This window comes from Colossoma macropomum, unplaced genomic scaffold (genome assembly GCF_904425465.1).
Source record: "Colossoma macropomum unplaced genomic scaffold, Colossoma_macropomum, whole genome shotgun sequence".
NCBI lineage: Eukaryota > Metazoa > Chordata > Actinopteri > Characiformes > Serrasalmidae > Colossoma > Colossoma macropomum.
In genome coordinates, this window is record NW_023494801.1 from 6,685,460 (window position 1) to 6,705,161 (window position 19,702).

General features: G+C 40.1%; 1 protein-coding gene across 3 annotated transcripts in view; it reads left to right on the plus strand.

Moving 5' to 3' along the window:
• map3k14a (mitogen-activated protein kinase kinase kinase 14a) overlaps positions 1-19,702 on the plus strand; it is a 30,493-nt gene that overhangs the window by 8,048 nt on the left and 2,743 nt on the right. For 2 of the 3 annotated variants that reach the window (XM_036589603.1, XM_036589604.1), the window contains 12 exons: positions 8,221-8,489; positions 8,682-8,721; positions 8,817-9,018; positions 9,310-9,717; positions 12,297-12,431; positions 12,572-12,701; positions 13,452-13,580; positions 16,354-16,452; positions 16,535-16,692; positions 17,395-17,545; positions 17,652-18,017; positions 19,341-19,450. In XM_036589603.1, the coding sequence (XP_036445496.1) occupies positions 8,231-8,489; positions 8,682-8,721; positions 8,817-9,018; positions 9,310-9,717; positions 12,297-12,431; positions 12,572-12,701; positions 13,452-13,580; positions 16,354-16,452; positions 16,535-16,692; positions 17,395-17,545; positions 17,652-18,017; positions 19,341-19,450 (2,187 nt within the window). In that variant the 5' untranslated portion in view covers positions 8,221-8,230. Of the gene's footprint in view, positions 1-1,688; positions 1,887-8,220; positions 8,490-8,681; positions 8,722-8,816; positions 9,019-9,309; positions 9,718-12,296; positions 12,432-12,571; positions 12,702-13,451; positions 13,581-16,353; positions 16,453-16,534; positions 16,693-17,394; positions 17,546-17,651; positions 18,018-19,340; positions 19,451-19,702 lie in introns of those variants that run through there. The other variant, XM_036589602.1, reaches the window with a different exon arrangement.

Consider the following 19,702-nt stretch of genomic DNA (forward strand, 5'->3'; position numbering starts at 1 on the left):
CATTTGTGTGTTTGAAATCATCAAAAACCTTCCCTTAACTTCAAATAGCCGAGATATAGTTGAGGTAAATTCAGTTTTGTGTACAACAGACTTCATTTATTTGACTTAAAACATGTGGGATTACAGTGTACAGAAAACAGTGCACTATTTATTCGCTAAACTGATCATATTTCTGCCCTAAAATTAGCATAAAAGTCTCATATTTCAGTGTGTTCCCTGTAGAGTGTTAACTTTTTTACTTAGAAAATAAAAAAAATTTAATTTAGCTAAACGTAAGAATAAATTGTTTAGCTAAAAACAACAGTAGCAGCCATCTTGAGCCAAACTTTGGTTAGCATCTGAAAGCACAGAAGCAAGTCTGTTTGAGATTGACACCAGTGTGTGATGATTCACACACAAGACCACTTCCGTTGCCATATGATCTCTGTAACCCTATAAAACCAAACGTCTTGCCGGCGATACATTCAGAGACTTTGCCAGTGTCCCGTTTAAGTCTGCCGCCACGTTGGTTGCAGTAAAATGGATTAGCATGTGGAATTAAACCGTTCGTGCTGCCATGTTTCCTATCCCTATATAAAAGAAGCTCCATGTTTCCTTTATTGTTGGATGCACTAGGATAGTTTCATTTAGAGTGCAATTTGGATTGGTAAACTCTTTGTTGATAATTGATTTGTTCAATCAGTGTAATGTTAAAATATGACTGATGTGTGGCTTATAATCCTATTCTTTGGTTGTCTTGTTAAGAAAACTAAAAAAAAATCCATGATTTGATAAACAGATGGAGATTTTTAGGATTGTTAGGTCACATTCTTTACGTATCAATGCAGTATGGAGAAATCACATTATTTAAAGGAAAAAGAGAAGATTAAACAACAGAAATGGTCACGTTTTTGTACATGCCTTAAAGGGTTAAGGCTGTAAAGAGCATCTTCTAGCCATTGTAGACAAAAGTAATCGCTTTATAGCCAACTGTATAATAAAGCTAACCCATTATAGGGTTTGTAAAAGCTTAGAGTCACTTCCTAATCCTGTATATTGTAAAATATATGTACCTCAGTGGTACATATTGTCCACTTTCCACTTCAGTGAATCAGTGAATCAATTGGTATCTGAAAAGTAATTTCAGTACTTTCACATTTAAAATGTTTTTTTGCAAAACATATCTGATACCATTAAAAGGCACTTAAGTATGCGTAGATAACATTTGAGTTTCTGTTGGACGTGAAAGACCAATCAGAGGATCGTGTGATCTCAGGAGGGTGGGGCTTTAAAACTGACGGTTGTTAGTGTTGTACATTAGACATCATACTGCACCAGCTGAACCTGTGCAGTTTGGTTTGGAACCCAGTCCTTTGTCCCCAAATGCAGAAAACAAGAATAGGTGAAGCTAGTAAGATGTTATGCTCAAGTTTGATGACTCATTAAAACAACAACAACAACAAAAATGAATAGAGTACTGATCTGACCAAATTTCAGATGACCTCGTGGTTAAACAGATAAACTATTGTAAACAACAGAGGGTAAAGAAGTGATTGTTAAATAAAAAAATCAGGCAGAGAGAGCGCCCGTAACAGAGCTTTTGAGCTTTTTCAAAGGTCACACTGTAGCCCTACGCGGCGGGAAGGGGAGGAGGGAGTGAGCTGCCAAAGAAACGGATGGATTTCTGAGAAATCAGCTCCGTCCAATCACAAAGCTCTGCTCGGCTGGCTCCGGGCCAGCAGGGAGAGGGAGGAGCCGAGTGAGCCTAGCTTGTGAGTAAACGAATGCAGTGAGAGAAAGTGCAGGGAAACTGTGCGTTCTCTCTAATCGTTGCTTATGAACCTGAAAAAGAGTAGAAAAGGGAAGAGACTACGGAGAATGAAAGGTCCTCTCCGGTGCCTTAGTTGGTATGTTTTTATCCCCTCTCTCTCTCTCTCTCTCTCTCTCTCTTTCTCTCTCTTAATCTTTCCCTCTCGCTCTCTCTTTCTGCCTCTCGCTGTCACGTTCCTTTTTATCTTCTCTTGCGTGTGCATGTTCTCGTGTTTTGGCTTTTCTTTTTTTTTCTTAGGTCTGCACAAATAAGCAAGTCGCTTCGGCCCCTGTTCGGAATGCAAATGTAAAATGTTTGCCATTCATAATGTGTCTGTGTACATACAAATGTGAGTGTGTATTGCTGTGGACTTCACAGTAGCAGGAAGTTGAATGGAGAGAAAAATTAGACTGGAGTAGACCGGAGAAGGAGAGTGTGGATGGATGGCTTACGTTAAAATTAAAGAGTGTAGATTAGATTGACATTATTTCTTCCACAATACTGCTTTCTCCATCTAGATAACCCTACATTATTGCTATATTTGTGCTATATTTGTGGTTTGTAGATTTAATCCAGTGTATCAGGTCCTTATCTGGATAAAAAAGTCCTGCTAATGAGCTACTGCAGAAATAGCCTGCAAATCACTTGGCACTAGGGCTGACATGATTACTCGATTTTAACCAATCACAGATGAAATTTTACATTCTCAAGTTAATCGCTAGCATCGCATTTCAAATTCTTCTAATGCCATCTCTTACAGAAAGAAACATTAATGACACTCATTAATATGCATATTATGCAGCGTTGTGCTTTTCGAAAGGCTTCCTTGTGTATCACTTTCCAGTAAACACTTTTTGAAGGCTATGTATACTTCGTTGTAGCTCATTTAAGTCTATTTTTGTTGTTTGGCCACTTTAAAAACTCTCATTTCTAAATTCAATTTAAATAATTATCCAAATGTTAACGTAATCAATAGTGACAGCAGTATTTTGCACAGATGAAGGCGCTGAACCTTGCGCAGTTCGCATGATGCTGTTTTTTTGATCTGTCCTCTGTCTGTTACTCCATAATGCTAATTGGGTTATTCTCCCATTTTTGAGTTTGCTTTCAAAGCCTAAGCAGATGCATAGTATGTGAAGTCAGCAAAATAGTTCAGGTATGAAGAAAAATGATCTATGTATGTACCCTGTACCCTGTATCACACCTAGTGCCATGCTAAGATGTTGATCAATAAAAGGGGGAGCACCTTCATTTGGAGCTGGAATAGGGTTGTGATGAGACACTTGAGGGGCTGAAGCTGGTCCATGGTCACCCCCAAATTCTGCATCTTGTTTTCCGTCTCACAGAGAGACCCTGTGAGCCACACCCTCTACGGAAGCTTGTCTTTGGTTCTTCACTGCAAACGTCTTGCAAGTAGGGCTTAATGTATCAGTCTTTAACTAAAAGCAGGGCGATAAATGTCAGCATCGTATTAATTATTGTGTGAGAGAAAAGGGCAGCTGCCAGACTTGAGGAGCTAGAGTCATGTTTTGCAGAAGGCTGGTGGATAGGCCGGTATGATTTGCATGTTTTACATGTGTTTGGGCAGCCAAAACAATACATCCTTGTATGAGCTGATTTTAATTATGCAACAACCTTCCATTCAATCAAACTGAACAGAGTCAGAAGATGCAAACCTTGTTATTTTAACCATAAACTGCAATTTGTTTAGTGATTCAGATTGTAAGTTAAACAACCCTCTCGGTTAATGTTTTTGACTGTGAGCACAATGTTTAGCCACGTTGAGCTGCAAATGCTCCCAGTTGCTCAGGAAGCGTTTTGATGATGTCACCAACTGCTTTGCTAAGGAGGGATCAAAATGGAGGATTCAGCTCTCTGAAGCCAGCAAGCGCTTGGCAGGCCTTCTCTCACATGATGTCACCTTCAGATGGAGGCCTGTTTTCTCTTAGCTGAGAGATATGCATGAGAAAGAGAGAGAGAAGGGAAGAGAAAACGAGGATGGACAGGCAGGGAGAGATGGAGAGGGAGCAGGAGGAGGAGGAGGAGGAGGTAGAGTGAGTGAGAGAGAGAGAGAGCTTAAAAGAGAGAGCATGAACAAAGGCTAACTGGGTCATGTGACAGCTCTCTGATGCAACATGCTGTAAGCACTGCTACGTTCTGCCCTTCTAGACTCTCAATCAATAGGCCTATTACAACACCCATAGTATTGCTGAATAATAATGAATAATTTCTAATAATAATTAATAATTTCTTGTTCAAGTAGTGTTTTGCAGGGTTGATTTTGTCATTGCAGTTCTGCCAACATAAGCTAAAATGTTACTGCATAATGCAAACTAATGTATTAATGAGTTTATGCTGAGTCAGACTTTGCTCCCTCAACCAAAAATGCATTTGCAGTTAAAGGTGGGCAATATGACAATATTTTATTGTTATGGTGGTAAATTTTGTTGTTGTGAAATAAGCTTTTTCTCATGGATATCATCAGAACACTGACAAACATGTGTAATAACACATCAAGCATGTGTTATTACATAGAGGGCATAATTAGGCCTGTTGAATTAGATGTAGTGCATTGCAGTATGTGAACGTTATTGTACCCAGAGTTTTTGATAGCAGTTTTTAAATGTTGCTCTACCAGTGCATTGTGCCAAAATATTGTGATACATATTGTACATCTTTAAGTATCGTGATATGGTATTTTTTGCCATATTGCTTACCCCTAGTTGCAGAAAATGTTCACATATTGTCAGTTTGTACATCAAACGACCTGCTTACTTTGTCTTTTTGAGTGCAGGTAACATTTTCTTTGATTTACATTTACGGCATTTGGCAGGCGCTTTTATCCAGAGCCACTTAAAACTTGATCATTGTACACAGGTAGGCAAAGGTAGTGTGAAGAGTCTTGCCCTAGGGCTCTCATTGGTATAGTGTAGAGTATGTGCCCAGGCAGGGGAATGAACTCCAGTCTACAGCATACGAAGGCAGAGGTGTTACCCACTATACTATACCAACCTTTGATAAAACAAGTTGAAAGGAGGGAGAATTGTAAATGAAGATGTGCAATTTTTTTTTAAGATTCTATGAGTCTAAAGCATGAATTCCTACAACTAGTAAAGTACACATTGGAAAAAAATGATGCTTTGAATTAGGGATGCACCGATACGGGAATTGTGGGCCGATGCTGATATCCCGTACTTTTTATGTACATATCTGCTGGTGCTGATACATAAATGTATATAAAATATTGGAAAAGTGGGACAGAGTCTTTCAGATTTCAGCACAGCAGCCCAGTGTCACCTAAATATTCTGCTCTTCCAGAGCACAATGAAAACAACTTCAGACATTGGTCAAATCTAAACATCTGTCTGTTGATCATAACTTTTTAAGCAATCATCTGACGATACTGATATGAATCCGATATTGTCATTCATTCCTACTTTGAATTGACTCAGTGATTCAAATGTATCAGGTGGTTGGAAACAAAAAAAAATGTGTTACTTCAACACAATTCTTGTCAAACGAAGAAATCTGAAAGACAGTAATTGTGTATTTTATTCACGTGCGATCACTTGACACATTTGAAACCCACTTGTTTTTCATTGTGGCACAATAACAGAAGCGAGCAGAAATGGAAGAAGAAGATGCCAACCACTCAAACATAGCAAAATGTCAGCCTGGGTCTGCCATGCTCTTGGTAAACTCAGCTAGACATCGCCTTCGTTTTACAATTAGCCCAAATGTAGTTGTTTAAGTGGTGTCCATATATAGCAAACACAAGTCAATAGTCACCGATATCTTTTCTGTAATACATCCTCAAAACGTCTCTCAAACCACACTCGGGTCTTCATTAAGGTAATGCAGACTTGTTGATGAGGTTTTGGACACGGTGTGACTAACTACAACCTATAAAAATGAAGAGAGCTTAACAGTATAGCTCAGTGCAGCAGACAACCATTTTGGACCTCAGTTAAACACATATCTTCAGTTTGGAAATCGAAGATTAACAGCTGTTTATGAAATAAAACAACAGAAATCCTAATCTAGCTTCCATATATTCCAAATTCCATACTTGTGTAAAATAGCTGCACCCAGTATTCAGCTACACAGTGAAGTTTTGCTCATTTTTACAGTTTGCTTTAAATCATACTGTGTCTCAGTCTCTATTGATCCCAATCTCTGGATATGGTTTAAGTGGGTTGATAGTGGGTTGACTATTGACTTCTAGTGTTTAGTAGCAGCGTTAGATTCGTAGCTCCAGCACTAAACTAAATAAGCAAAATATGAACACAAAATATGTCTTGGCTAATTGACTACATCTAGAGCGCACATTTAATTTACGAACCATTACTTAAACATCAGTAAGGTAAAGTACTTTGTTCGCTGTGACAAAATGATGTTACTGCCGTCGTAATTTAAAAGTAATTTAAAAGTATTTGTGCTTTGACACTTCTTACTAAAATCATGTTGCCAGACAACTCGCATCATATTCCACCCTTGAAACCTGACTATAAACCGGCTTCTCTGGCTTTTGCATCTCCTTAAACCAGTCAGCAACTTCCTCATCAACTCAATTTGTTCCTCTGTCCTCATTGTCAAACCAGCCCCGAGGTGCTGAATCCTCTGGCCCAGCTGTGATACGCAGCTTGATGATCGGGTTTCATCATATTCCATTTCCTTCTCACTCGACCCAACACAAACACCCTCCACACACTCAAGGACGTGTTGAGAGAACAGAGGAGTGCTTGTGCTTTGTTTGACAGAACACAATGAGAGCTGTCTACTCCGTTTATCTCCTCGCAGGTACAAAGTTCACAGGAGATTAGCGAATCAGCTGTCATTCCAACTAAATGAGTTTTTATTAACGGCTCATGCCTGAAAGAAAATACTCAACACTGTAAGTCACCGTGACCAGCAACGGTTAAAGAAGTCCAGGTGTGAGGCGGCGTTACTCACTGAGCAGATGTGAATGGCAGCTTCTCTTAATGTTTAATAGCTCCCAGACAGGTCTTCTCAATATATCATTTGCTAGTCATTTTTACAATACTAGCCTTTATTGTTGTCGCAGAGGGTAATTAAGCCCTCAATAATCACAAAATTGTTTATTGTGTGCTCTGAGCATTCTGACCAAGCCTGGTCATAAGTTTGTTGAGGAATGAACACTACATGATCATGTAAACATAAATCATTTTTCGAAATAATGCTGGTCTTCAGGAGGTTGGAAAAAAAAATGTGTTACTTCAACACAATTCTTGTCAAACGAAGAAATCTGAAAGACAGCAATTGTGTATTTTATTCACATGCGATCACTTGACACATTTGAAACCAACGTTTTTTTCAGTGTGGCACAATAACAGAAGCGAGCAGAAATGGAAAAAGAAGATGCCAACCACTCAAACATAGCAAAATGTCAGCCTGGGACTGCCATGCTCTTTCTTGGTAAACTCAGGCGTCTAGACGTCACCTTGGGGTGGCTACCTCACGGTTGGCCATTTAAACACACATAACATAAAGGAATTTTATGGTGAAAAGTCAGATTTGTACAGTTTTACAATTAGCCCAAATGTAGTTATTTAAGTGGTGTCCAAATATAGCAAAACGAAGTCAATAGTGATGATCCTCCCTCTTCCACCATCACTCATCAAAATGCTAGTAACAGGATTGGCAGCTAGTGTTCTCCTCCAAGCGTGTTGAGGTGTCCAGTAACATTGCGTTAGCGGCACTTAAAAAAGATCTTGAGTGATCTGATCATAAGTGGGCAGCGATACACAAAGCCATTTATACCTGGCATTTCCATGTGTCTCAAATGCGTATCCAGTGACCACATGCGACCATTTGCGTTACTAGTGTGAGGGTTCTGCCCAGATTCTGTTTTTATGTTGGATGCCGCTCTTTAGAGAAGCTATTGAACTGACACTAATAAGTACAGCGATGAGGGCCCGCCGTCTTCCACGCAAGGCCTTTTCTTGATGGGCCAACATGATACTTTGTCAGGGACAAATATTTTCACTGTTTACAAACCTACCTAACATCAGCTAGAGTAGTTGGTCTAGTAGTATGGGTACATATTACCCATATCAGTTACCTAATATGATATATATTGTCATCTATAATATACTTACTCAGAAAACTGTCACATTTTGCAGTCCTCTTAAACATAATGAGCACCTGAAAAGTGTTTTCAGTATTTGAATACTAGCATAACAAGTGGTACTCAGCTAACCACTTGTTATAGTATAGTAGTACATCCACTAGCATAACGTGGTTAACTGAGTATCCGTGCACATCCCTAGTACTGACCTGATACCAGTACTGTACACTGGGTCAGTGCAATCTCTAGCACTTACAGATGCCCCCATCTCATGTCCTAATTATTTCTTATTATTATGTTTCTAATTATTGATTATTTGTGTCCAATTTTGCTTTCTTCACAGGCTCTAAAAGATGGAAAGAATCTTGAACTCCACCAGGCCTTTCTCCATGTCCACAGATCAGCCAAAATTCAAGACTTATGGCTGCCACGACCCCACACCAGAACCACATGCAGCCAGCACCGCTGGCAAAAGCAGCGAACTTGAGGAGCTGATGCGTCAGGCAGACATTTCCAACTTTCTTCTGAAGGTCATCTCTCATGGAACAGCCAAGCATGTGGGGACGGGCCCTCTGGGGACAGAGAAGCCATCCATTATTGCCCAAGCAGAGTGTGAGTACTGAATCTTTGGGATGATTTAGGACCACTTTTAAGTGTTCACACTCAGATGAATCTGAATATTTCAACTCAGTTTGGTCAAATGTGGCATAATTAAATTAGTCATGCAGAAACAAGTATTATTTACCTAGTGTTCTGTGAGACACCAAAGGCTCACCTGCGCTGAACCTCTTTACCTTTTTACAGGTGAATCTCAGGACTCGCAGGAATTCTGTCCCAACAGCAGGTAAAGGCCTGATGGACTGTAACGCGTTCACTGAATCACATATTAAACGTGTGCCTTGCTCATATTCCTTAACGTCCTCTTCCATTTCTTTTTAGACACAAAAATGTCACCTACAGTGACCTCAGCACTCCCTTGTCCTGCACCCAGGGGTCAGTCTCTCGCCGCCGGCCCCGAAAGAAGCGCCGAAAGAGGCAGCGGCGGAGGCAGGGAGAGAGGGAGGGCCAGCAGAGAGATGGAGGGAGTGAGAGAGTGAGAGAGAGGAGGCTGACCGGAGTGCCGGAACAGGACAGTGGAGAGGTGAGGCCAGCTTTAGTAGATCTAGCAGAAGAGAAATTATTTAGAGAGTGCTGTAAATATAATTGCACAAAATATGTGCACTTCCGGACAGAAATTTGAAAGCAAAACTAACTTTGTAAAAACAAATGCTATTTTGTGAAGAGATAATAGACATTATTATATTTATATTATTTCTCACATTTAGGTGTGCATGTTTTGTGTTATGTAACATTAAAAATTGTTAAGAGATCACTAACATGAAATAACCTCCCTGGGAATTGTGGCTGACCCGCTGTCCTGTCTTTGCTCCAGGTGGGAGAGTGTAGCTACAGCAGCACCAGCAGCATATCCTACAGCAGCAGCAGAGCTGTTAGCACAGAGAGTCTGTCTGTGCAGGAAACAGCCCGGCCATCTTACTCCTCTCACCTTGGCCTCCGTAGCTCTCCCCTTTCCTCTCCAGACCTCTGGGGGCCAATCCAGACCCTGCCCTCCTGCGAGAGATATGGTCAGGAATGTGAGAGTTCGCAGGAGTTCTTGATCAGTGAGACAGACTGCAGCCTGGCTGTACAGGGGCTCCGAAACTATGTCACACAAGCCGAACGCTCTTACGCCTCAGCTTTCATCAGAGAAATGATCAAAGCGGAGAAGGACAGAGAGGAGGAGGATGAGGAGGAAGAACAGGAGGAAAGCAACACAAACGAAGGGATTCTCTTTAATGAGGTTATTTTTCACTATAAGACATAATTACTATGTAACTACCATGTACTTATGAGTGCTTAGACTTGTGTTAAGTGCATACTCTAGAGCACACGTTTTCAAATTCAGACCTTCAATCCAGATTCCGGTCCTGCATATTGTAATTGGTGGTAGTTATGACACTATGTGGCCAATTAGTTGCCTCAGTAGGTCATTTATCTACCAGTGAATACAAAACCCAGGATTAGAAACTGGATCCAAGGTGTGGCTTTAAATAACTCTGCACTAGAATTTTTAAACCTAATGTCTATCTGCCCCATTTATACATACACCATCATAACTATGTACATTATATATATCAGTTGGTAACTAAATGAGTAATTGCAGTTGCTGGACAATAAACCTTAAAGGAATACTATTCTCTGCAATCTCTATCTACCCATCTGCAGCATACGGTCAATCACAGACATCAAGGCTAACAAGCCTGGTCCATGGTAACCAACTGTATGCCATAGTCAGGGCAGATTAGGTTTAAACGCTGCCTTTAATACTTATTATCCAGTAACTGCAATTAATTATTCAGTAAGTACTGTAACCTTAATATATAATGTACTTACACTGTACAACATTCACTGTTAAAATGACAGTAAATTACTGACTTCTAGTTGCATTTCTTTTACAGTAATTTACTGTACCATGTTAATGGTAAATAATAGTAAAATAAAAACCTGGACCAGAAGACTACTGTGATGTAGCTGAATTCTGCTATACACGTACAGTAATAAGCTGTAATTAAATACAGTAATCTCCTGTATTTGTACATACGCATATCTACAGCTGCAAATGTAATGCGACTCAGTAGCCAATAATTTTACGGTAAATTTACATAAGAAAAAAATTCATTTTACTAGACGAATTAATTTTTTTGTATTATTTTTATAAGGTAAAAGAGTAAACCGAAAACTAAACCCAATACATGATAGTTTTTGACAGCTTTCCAGCTTTACAAAAAGTCTTTAAAACACCAAAATCTGAATTGTCAGAATAAAAACATTTAGAATGGTTTCATTAAAATGTTTACACCTTTTTAACTCTCAGTTGTTGTTGTGTCCCATAATGCTGCGTTGATTTTCCAATCTTTATTGTTAAAAAAAGTGTTAATTATTGTAAAATCCTTTCAATAGTTAACTGTGTAGTTATGGATGTATGAATTAAGTGCTTCTCACGCTCAGGCAAGAACACGCAACATGACATGCGTGTAAAGTAACACGCTTGATACGTCATCCCGAAAGAGAATGGTAGACAAGTGAAGCACATCAATCGCATCGGCTGCTCGTTGTTACTGCTGTCACAACCTGATATGACTACATACATGACTGCACAGCTTAATAGTCAAGCAAGCACAGGCTTAGATACCTGTTTGAACCCATGAAAGAATGAGTCACGTACAGTAGTCATACTAATACAGAGAGAGTGAAACATACATCGATAAAAACATCTCTGGTTAATACACGCACGAACACATGCATGTTTTGAAGAGCTACAAGTTGCCTTCTGTGGCTGCTGATTTCCTGTTTTTCAGTACTCTGAAGTTTCATGTTTACCTCAATAGCCTAGTTCTGCTAACGGGAGTTTCCTCACACGCACCACACAAACAGATGAACATTAATAGAACTGCGTGTTCACTCTCTGCAAGTGCAAGCAGACCACTTGGCACTGCTTTCTACACTTATATGAACTGTGGAGTATCGCTGTGGCTGTGGTTCTTTCAGCAACGTTGTGAAAGATACTTTTGAGGAACGTAATTTTTGTACAAATTGATCAAGAGCCCAGCTATAGGATGCACCTCTGCCATCCTGCGTGGTGCTTTGTCTCGCTGTTTTCTTCTCCTGCTGTTTTTACCTTGACAGTAGGGGTGGGCAATATAGCACAACTAGAACATCACAGCACTTCAAGACGGTTTCACCATTTCGCAAAAGTATCACAAAATTTAGTGGGTTTGAGAAGTTTGAACAGACAAAATAACCAGTAGTGCCACATTTAAAAAATACTGTCAAATCTATGAATACAGGGGTTTTTGTTCAACGTTTTACATGATACACTGCAGTAAATCCAGTAAAGAAGGAGTATGCTGCCATGCTGTTCTTTAGTAAAGAAAATGGTTCTACGTAGAACCATAAACACTCAAAGAACCCTTGCATGATTAAAGATTGATGGAGAGTGTGCTGTAGATGGTTCTATATAGAACCTTTTTCAACACCATTCTATATAGCAGCCAAAAGGGTTCTTCTGTTGTTACAATGTCAAGCTTGTAACAGTAGAAGAAGAGCTATATAGAACCGTCGGTAATATATTCCTGCATGTTTTCCATCAATCCGAAGAACGCTTTCATTATGCAAACAACCCTTTAATCATGCAAAGGGTTGTTTGAATGTTCGTGGTTCTAAACAGAATCATTTTCTTTACTAAAGAACCCTGGAAGAGCTTGAGTGTAGGAGTGAAAAATATCTAGTATCTGATTACACCATGATTTTAACTGGTGAACACGGATAAGGCTGACTTAACTGAGCTTAATTGCCATTGCTCTCTGTGTGTGTCTGCAGGAACTGCACCCTGACAACTATGAATATCGGGAGGGGAGGGATTATGAAGTCTGTAATTTAATAAAGCAAGGATCGTACGGAGACGTCTACAGCATCAGAGACAAATCCAGTGGCTTTCAGTGTGCTGCCAAAAAGGTAACCATGAATGTTCTGTGCGCATACAGTTTACGCAGTAGTTTGTAAATGTATAATTTTCAACACAGGACTATATTTTGGTATGGATGTGTGTGGATGTACGTGTGCACGTCTTACCCTCCTCTCTTTCTGTTTGCTAGGTGCCGGTGAAGAATTTCTGTATTGAGGAGGTGGGCTCGTGGAGTGCCCTCCAGGCTCCTCATATAGTAGATCTATATGGATTTGTCAGAGAGGGTCGATCCGTCATCCTTTTTATGGACCTCAAACCTGGTGAGAGAAACACACATGCGCATGCGTACATATTAGAGATGGCACAATACCGCTGCTCCTGTAAGCTTCAATTGAATTACTTCACCTAAGATGCCCACCTAAAAGTAGCATGCTTAAGATCTTTAAAGGGAAATTTCACTAATTTTTCTAAATGCAAAGTTTGCACAGTTCTGTCATTCAGAGTGGTGCTCTGTAGGCACACTTACTGACTGTGATTTCTTCACAGTGGTGGTGATAGGAACCAGGGGTCTACAATGCAAATACTGTTTTTTATCTGGAATGACCAGTGGGACTACACATGTCTTTTGAGTTTTTATATGTAATGCTGATGATGGTGGAAAATCTGGTCTTTGGGTACAGTTTTGAACTATAATGCCCCACATGTATCCCTCCTCAATTAATGTCAATCAAAATTTAAAACTATTGTAAAACAGTGTCTCAGACTTCAGGCAGCGTATTTGTAACCATGATAGCTTCCTGTGTGGTAGCTATTAGAAGCATTAAACTCCTCAGATGTCTGGTGATAAGTTTCTTAAGAACTAAGCATTTCACAGCAAACCACTCTGAATGACTTTGTTTTGTTAATATATCCATTTAAACTTTAAAAATCAGTATAATTCCCCTTTAAAAACTCCACCACCCTACAGGATAAAACACAACCGACCAAAATGACTTATATAAAGCCATAGCTTTTCTCTCTGTAGGGTGTCCTGACTTTTTTCTTTACTATCTTCTTATGTCCCCCCTTAGGCTCTCTGGGGCAGTTGCTGAAGGAGAGGGGCCGCCTGCCTGAGGATCTCTCCCTGCATTACCTGCACCAGGTGCTGGGGGCGCTAGAGCACCTGCACAAGAGGCACATCTTACACCTGGACATCAAAGGTAATTTTGAACCTGTGCTTCTGTGCATTGAAGGCAAGTATAATAAAGTAGCCTCTAAGATTGAGTGGAAGGGTGACAAAGATGAAGACAGTGATATAACGCTAACAGTCAGATGCCATATTTGGAGGTAGAAAACACATTTCAGGTTAGTGCAGCCAGTTTTGGAATATCTGAGTGTGTGAAAAATGTGTAAGATTTCTGAGCATTCACTTTGAAACTGAGTTGCTTTCAGTTGAGTCATACATTCATAGTTTGTGCTGAGGAGGTGTGTCCGGTGTTGGACGGCAGGAAAACAGTCATAATATGTGACTTTAGTTCTCTGATATTCAGTGGCCTGCTAACTGCTGTTGGTTGATGCATAGTATGATTAGGGCTGCCATGATTACTCAACTATACTCGATTGCTCAGTTTAAAAAAAGGATTAAAGTTTACCTCAGTTAATCAGCAACTGGCAGTTTATTAGAATATAATATATATTTTCAATTCTCCTACTGCTCTCTCTTACAGGATGAAACAGAGCCTCAGGGACACACCCATTTATATGTATTTTTTGCCATATGTTTTTAATGAACTCTATTTAAATGCTTCCAAGTTCACCTTTTTCCAATAATAGGAAACCATGGAAAATGAATTTTCTCACTTTCCTAAAATAGAAAGGTTTGTTGCTGTAAGTGAACGTTGTTAAAGTTTCAAAGTGTATCCTTCCTATTCGACACAGTGCATGTTTGGAAACTAAGCGGAAAAACAACCCATTTTGCATTCATTCTTTCTGTGACGTCCTAAAAACCAACACATATATCCCCCATTCAGCCTACATCAGTTTAGCTCCGCCCATTCACGTTGAAGTTATAAGGAGTGTTTCAGCCTGAGCTGCTTTTACAGGGCAGCCATTCAGATTGTCAACATCAGAGCTCATTTGCATCAGTCATTTACATACATCAGTCTTAAATAAAACCCATTTTCATTGTTTTGCCTTTTTAAAGACCTGATTAATCGTAATCGTCACCATTCACGTACTAATATAATGTACAGTCGTACGTAAATGTTTGGGAGCCCCTGAACAAATTACATGTTCTGTTGATTTTCTTAATGAAAATAAGTTACCACATTCTCTACAGAGAATACACATCTGAACATTTTGATGCATAATTACTGTTTATTTGCTGAATTTGTCATATTGGGAAAAAATAAAACCTAACACAAGGCATGTACAATCGTTATGGCACATTTAGTGTTATGTTTAATTTTTGTCCGATATGTTCAATTTTGTTAACTTACTTTCATTTAGAAAATCAACAAAACATGTAATTTGACCAGGGGTCTGCATACAACTCTGGTGCTGAATGTCCGGAGGGGTGTCATAGTATAAAGTGATGACAGTATGACAAAGATATCGATTTTAAAATGCTACCGTATTTTGGAGTGGAGCTAAAATGACTTTGGTTGTGTTCAATACACTTATGCCTGTTTAGCTCAGGTCAGTTTAGCTTAGGGCAAATCATTGACTATAATTAGAATGTAAAATTTCTACATGTTTAGTCCTTGAAGAGCTTTTTTCAAAGGTGTTGGGATGAAATAGATGATGCTATTACAGCTTGAAGTCACTTATTCATCAGCTCAACCAGTTGTTTGTTCTGTGGCTTGCTTTTTGGTTTTATGGCTCTTCGGAGGAATGGGGTGAGGCAAAGAGAATGCAGCACCTGTGGTGAGGGAGAGGGGAGTCCATGTGTTTGTGTGAGAAAAGGAGAGAGAGAGAGAGAGAGAGAGAGAGAGAGAGGGCGAGTGAGTGAGCGAGACCGAGGTTGGGAATTTCCCAGAGTGACTCATGAAACAGAGAGCGAGAGGGGGGAGGAGTAGAGAAAAGGGGAAAAAACTATATTGACGGTCAAAAGAAAACGAACATAGAGATATAAAGAGGCTATTGTAAGAACAGTGTGAAGATGTGACTGTGTAATATGAGTAAACATTTCAGTTCAAGTAACACATTTAGGAAGAAAGGCAGAGATACACGACAGCGTTTCAGGACGACGTAAAACTGACTGTGCTCTGTGGGTCATCTACAGTGCCCCCTGCTGTTTGGTTTGAGTAGAAAAGAGAACGAACAGGCTTGGCTGTTTGTGTGGACTATCACATACAAATTGCAGCTCTGGTCACGATACGGAAACCGAAAGGACTTTTCTCACACTTGTGTCTAGACCTTCCTGGAACAAACCACTGCCCAAACAAGCAGTCTGCTTTCTGGGAAGAGCCAGTCTGCCTGGCAGTAGGCTTCATTAAAATAATCTGCTGTTTAACCTGCCTGCCAGTACACGTCCTATATAGGGTGGTGACCTCTAAACAGACATGGTCTGAGCTTTGCTAATGGGAGAATTCAGAAAATGGTTCATTTTTATAACCCTTGGAAAGTTTTCGTCCTTGGGTTGCTATACTGTTCAAATGTGATTATAGAGTTCCATATTTACTTACAAGAGTACTACTTAGAATGAAATCATGGATTTAGGTTCCCTAGAGTCCTTAAAAACATATTCTTGTGTTTTGTTATAGCAAGGTATAACATAATATACTTACTTTATCTTATATTTAAGCAAAATTCTTGTCCTTATAAGCTGTGTTTGACCTAATCAGCAGGTTTGAATCTGCACTTTCTTCTGTTTGTTTGGAAGTCAAGAAATGCTTAACTTTGCACAAATGTCAAGACCAAAAATGAATTGAAATTAAATCATACCATGACTTGACTTCTGAGGGTTAATCTGCATATGTATTTGATTTTCAGTGGATAACGTGTTGCTGTCTGAAGACGGAAAAGACACATTCCTGTGTGACTTTGGACAGTCAGAGCGATTAGACCAACATGGATTCAGTCCTTCTAAAGGTAAATGCTCTGCTAACAGTAGCAAACCTTTAGAAACCATCTAGTTAAAGTCTTGTTGGAAACTGACTGTGTGTCTGTGTAGTTCTGAAGGGGACTGAGACGCATATGGCTCCTGAAGTGGCGCGTGGAGAGAAGCGCTGTGGAAAGGCGGACGTGTGGAGCAGCTGCTGCATGCTTCTGCACATGCTCAATGGCTGCCAGCCCTGGACCCGCTACTACTCTCGTCCACTCTACCTAAAGGTAATGATAGCTGGACACTAGAGATGGCACTAAATCTCTTTTTCTCTTACTGATATTGACATTGAAACCTTGAGTGTCAATACCGGTCTGAGAATTTTCCTTAAGAAAAACTACCAAGCTTTAAAATGCTGAAAGAAATACACACCTAACATCACATCACACAGTGTGAGTGAGTGCTGTTTCAGGATAGGATATTCTTTTTTTACCTTTGACATCCTGTCCAGATGTTTTTCTGCTAACAGCCATCAGTACTGATATGCCATCTCTGCTGAACACACGGATTTGTTATTTTAGCATATACAATATACATTTTAGCTCCCTCGTCTTCATTGTTAGGTCCGCAGTTTAGCAAATAATCAGATGTATGCTGTTATGCCATTTAAATGTAACCAACAATCAGTCAGTTAAGATATGTTTGCTTTGTTAAAAAATGCTTTGTTAGTTTTAGATTGGGAGAGGAAGGACCATCCCACCCTGATACTATTATGTTCCCTTGGACTCATGGCTACTCATGACTGCGTTTGTCCATTTTTATAGATAACAGCAGGTCATACAATGTCAGAAACCATGCAAACAAATCCATTTGAGATTACTTAACAGTTCAATAGTTTGCTAAGTGATGAGGTATATTCTTGATTCTTCCATTGCTTATTAGTTTAAAAAAAAGGAAAAAAAAAATATTCCATCTCTGTGTCTTTGAAGATTGCTGAAGAGCCACCACCCCTGAGGGAGATCCCACCTGACTGCAGCCCGCATACGGCTGATATCATCAAACGGGGCCTGCAGAAAGATCCGAACCGAAGATCTTCAGCCAAGGATCTCAGATTTCAAACAGCGAAAGCACTTAAAGAATGTGAGCATTTGCGTCATCTCTGCTTGCATCTTGTGTGCGTGTACGTGTAGAAATCCACACAGCTGTCTATCTGTATTGTTTACTGACTGTTTGTGTGTCACTGCAGTGGGAGGTCTTCGTAGCCCTGCGAGGGGAGGAGCCTATCAGAAACCAATAGAGAAGCCAGAGAGGCGTGACCCCGCCCCCTTCTCCCATAGCTCTGTGCAGCAGTGGATGGGCCCAGGGCAGGAATGGAGAGAGGGGGCAGGAACGAAGGTGGGACAACAGCACAAGAGCACCAATGAGGAAAAACTAGAGGAGGTGGTAGATGAGGAGGAGGAGCAGGAGGAGGAGGACGAAGATGAGGAGGAAGAAGAAATTGGAAGAAATGAGGGATGCCCTCCTCCGGCTTCGGCAATTTATATCCACTCTCCCTCTCCTGAGCCTAATGAACTCACTGAGCAGGAGCTCCAGCTTCGGAAACTTGAGAGAGGTTTGTTTCTACCTGACATGCAGTGCACACTTACACCTGTTCTCTTTCCACTATTCATACAATACCGGTGCTGTTTACTAGGGCTAGTTTATTTAATCATTAAAGAACTTAAATGGCCAGTACCAACTGGCTCTCATTCCTTACAGGGGCGTCCTGGCCTAACACTAGGGTTTAATAAGTTATTCATCACGTTATGTGATGTTCTGCAGTGCAGCACTGCATTCCTCAACCTCATCGTTCTGATAGAATTTATGACTTTGTATCCTTTTTGTGTTTTTGTCTGTTCTCTCACTTCATTACCCAGCATGCATTTCACAAATACACAACCACTGGGATTCTCCCCCATGGCAGTAAACAAAAAAGCCACTGTTGTAGAGGCCAATAAATACTGATATGATATTCTCCTTCTTCGGAAAAAAAATTGAACAGTCCATGTTCTAGTTTTTCCCACCTTCAAGGTACATCATCTAGACAAGGTTTTTCTGCAGTTAAACCCAAAAATATCCCTCTGTGTCGGTGGTCTCCAACCCTGATACTGGAGAGCTACCTTCCTACAGACATTAGTTTCAACCTGTATCCAATAAGCTTTCCCGCCCCTTACTTAACTCTAATTAATCTAATCCAGCCAATCAAGGACTTGGGAAGAGGTTGGAAGTAGGCTCTTCAGGAAGGTAGATTTCCAGAACCAGGGTCAGAGACCCCTGAAGAGACCACTGCTTTATGTTTACAACAGCTGTAGCAATGTAGTAATTGCTACAGCTGTTGTAAACATAAAGCAGTGGTCTCTTAGGCTGGAGCGCCTCTTCAGGAATAACTAATTTTCCATTTAATAGCTACATAACTTACTTTAGGATGTAATAAGGTAATAAGTAATAGTTTGAGGGCCTAACCTAATAATTTAATGAACTAATGTAAAAATTAAGCTTTCTTTGGTTCTTCTCACTTTGCCACCACCACCATTTAAGGTTGTATGTCTGCCCCAAGTAATTTCTTCTTTTATGGTCTAGCAAAACAAAAGCCATATTGCCCCATATGCTTCCTGTAGTGTATTGCAATTTACCAGATTAACCCTGCATTACTTCAAATAATAAGTCAACACAACTCAAGACGTACATTCTAGCTTTATCATCTTACTATTATAAGTTCAGTTAACTTAAAATTTTAAGGCAGTCTGGGAAACAACCTTTTAAACAGCATTTGTATGGTGTACTATTCACTCTTTTACTGTGTCCTGTGCCTATAAGTATCCTACACCACCTTTTCTGTGAATTTGTGCTTTATATTTGTATCATGTGAGACTGAAACGCTATTTCTTTTCTCTAGATTTCTTCCTGAGCAGTTTGTCTCAGCCGCACTCCGCTGAACTACAGGAGCAGCTCCTCTCCTGCCTGGGCAGTGACTGCCTCTCCACCAGAGAGCCATGGGACAAAAAGGTAAACACACATGCTACTGTTAGCACTGAACTAGGCTAATGCGGGGTATGAGGAAACGCAGACACGTTTCCCTGAGCTGATACGCATCTCTCGGCCGCTCTGACAGATCAGATTACTCAGAATAAGTGACGAATGACAGTAAGGCGATTGTTCACTGGAAGTTCAAGTTATTCTGCATGTTTTGTTGTTCCTGGCTGCTACCAGAAAACAGTAGGAGGCTTAATTTTCACATGATGGCTTTCAAAATAGTTC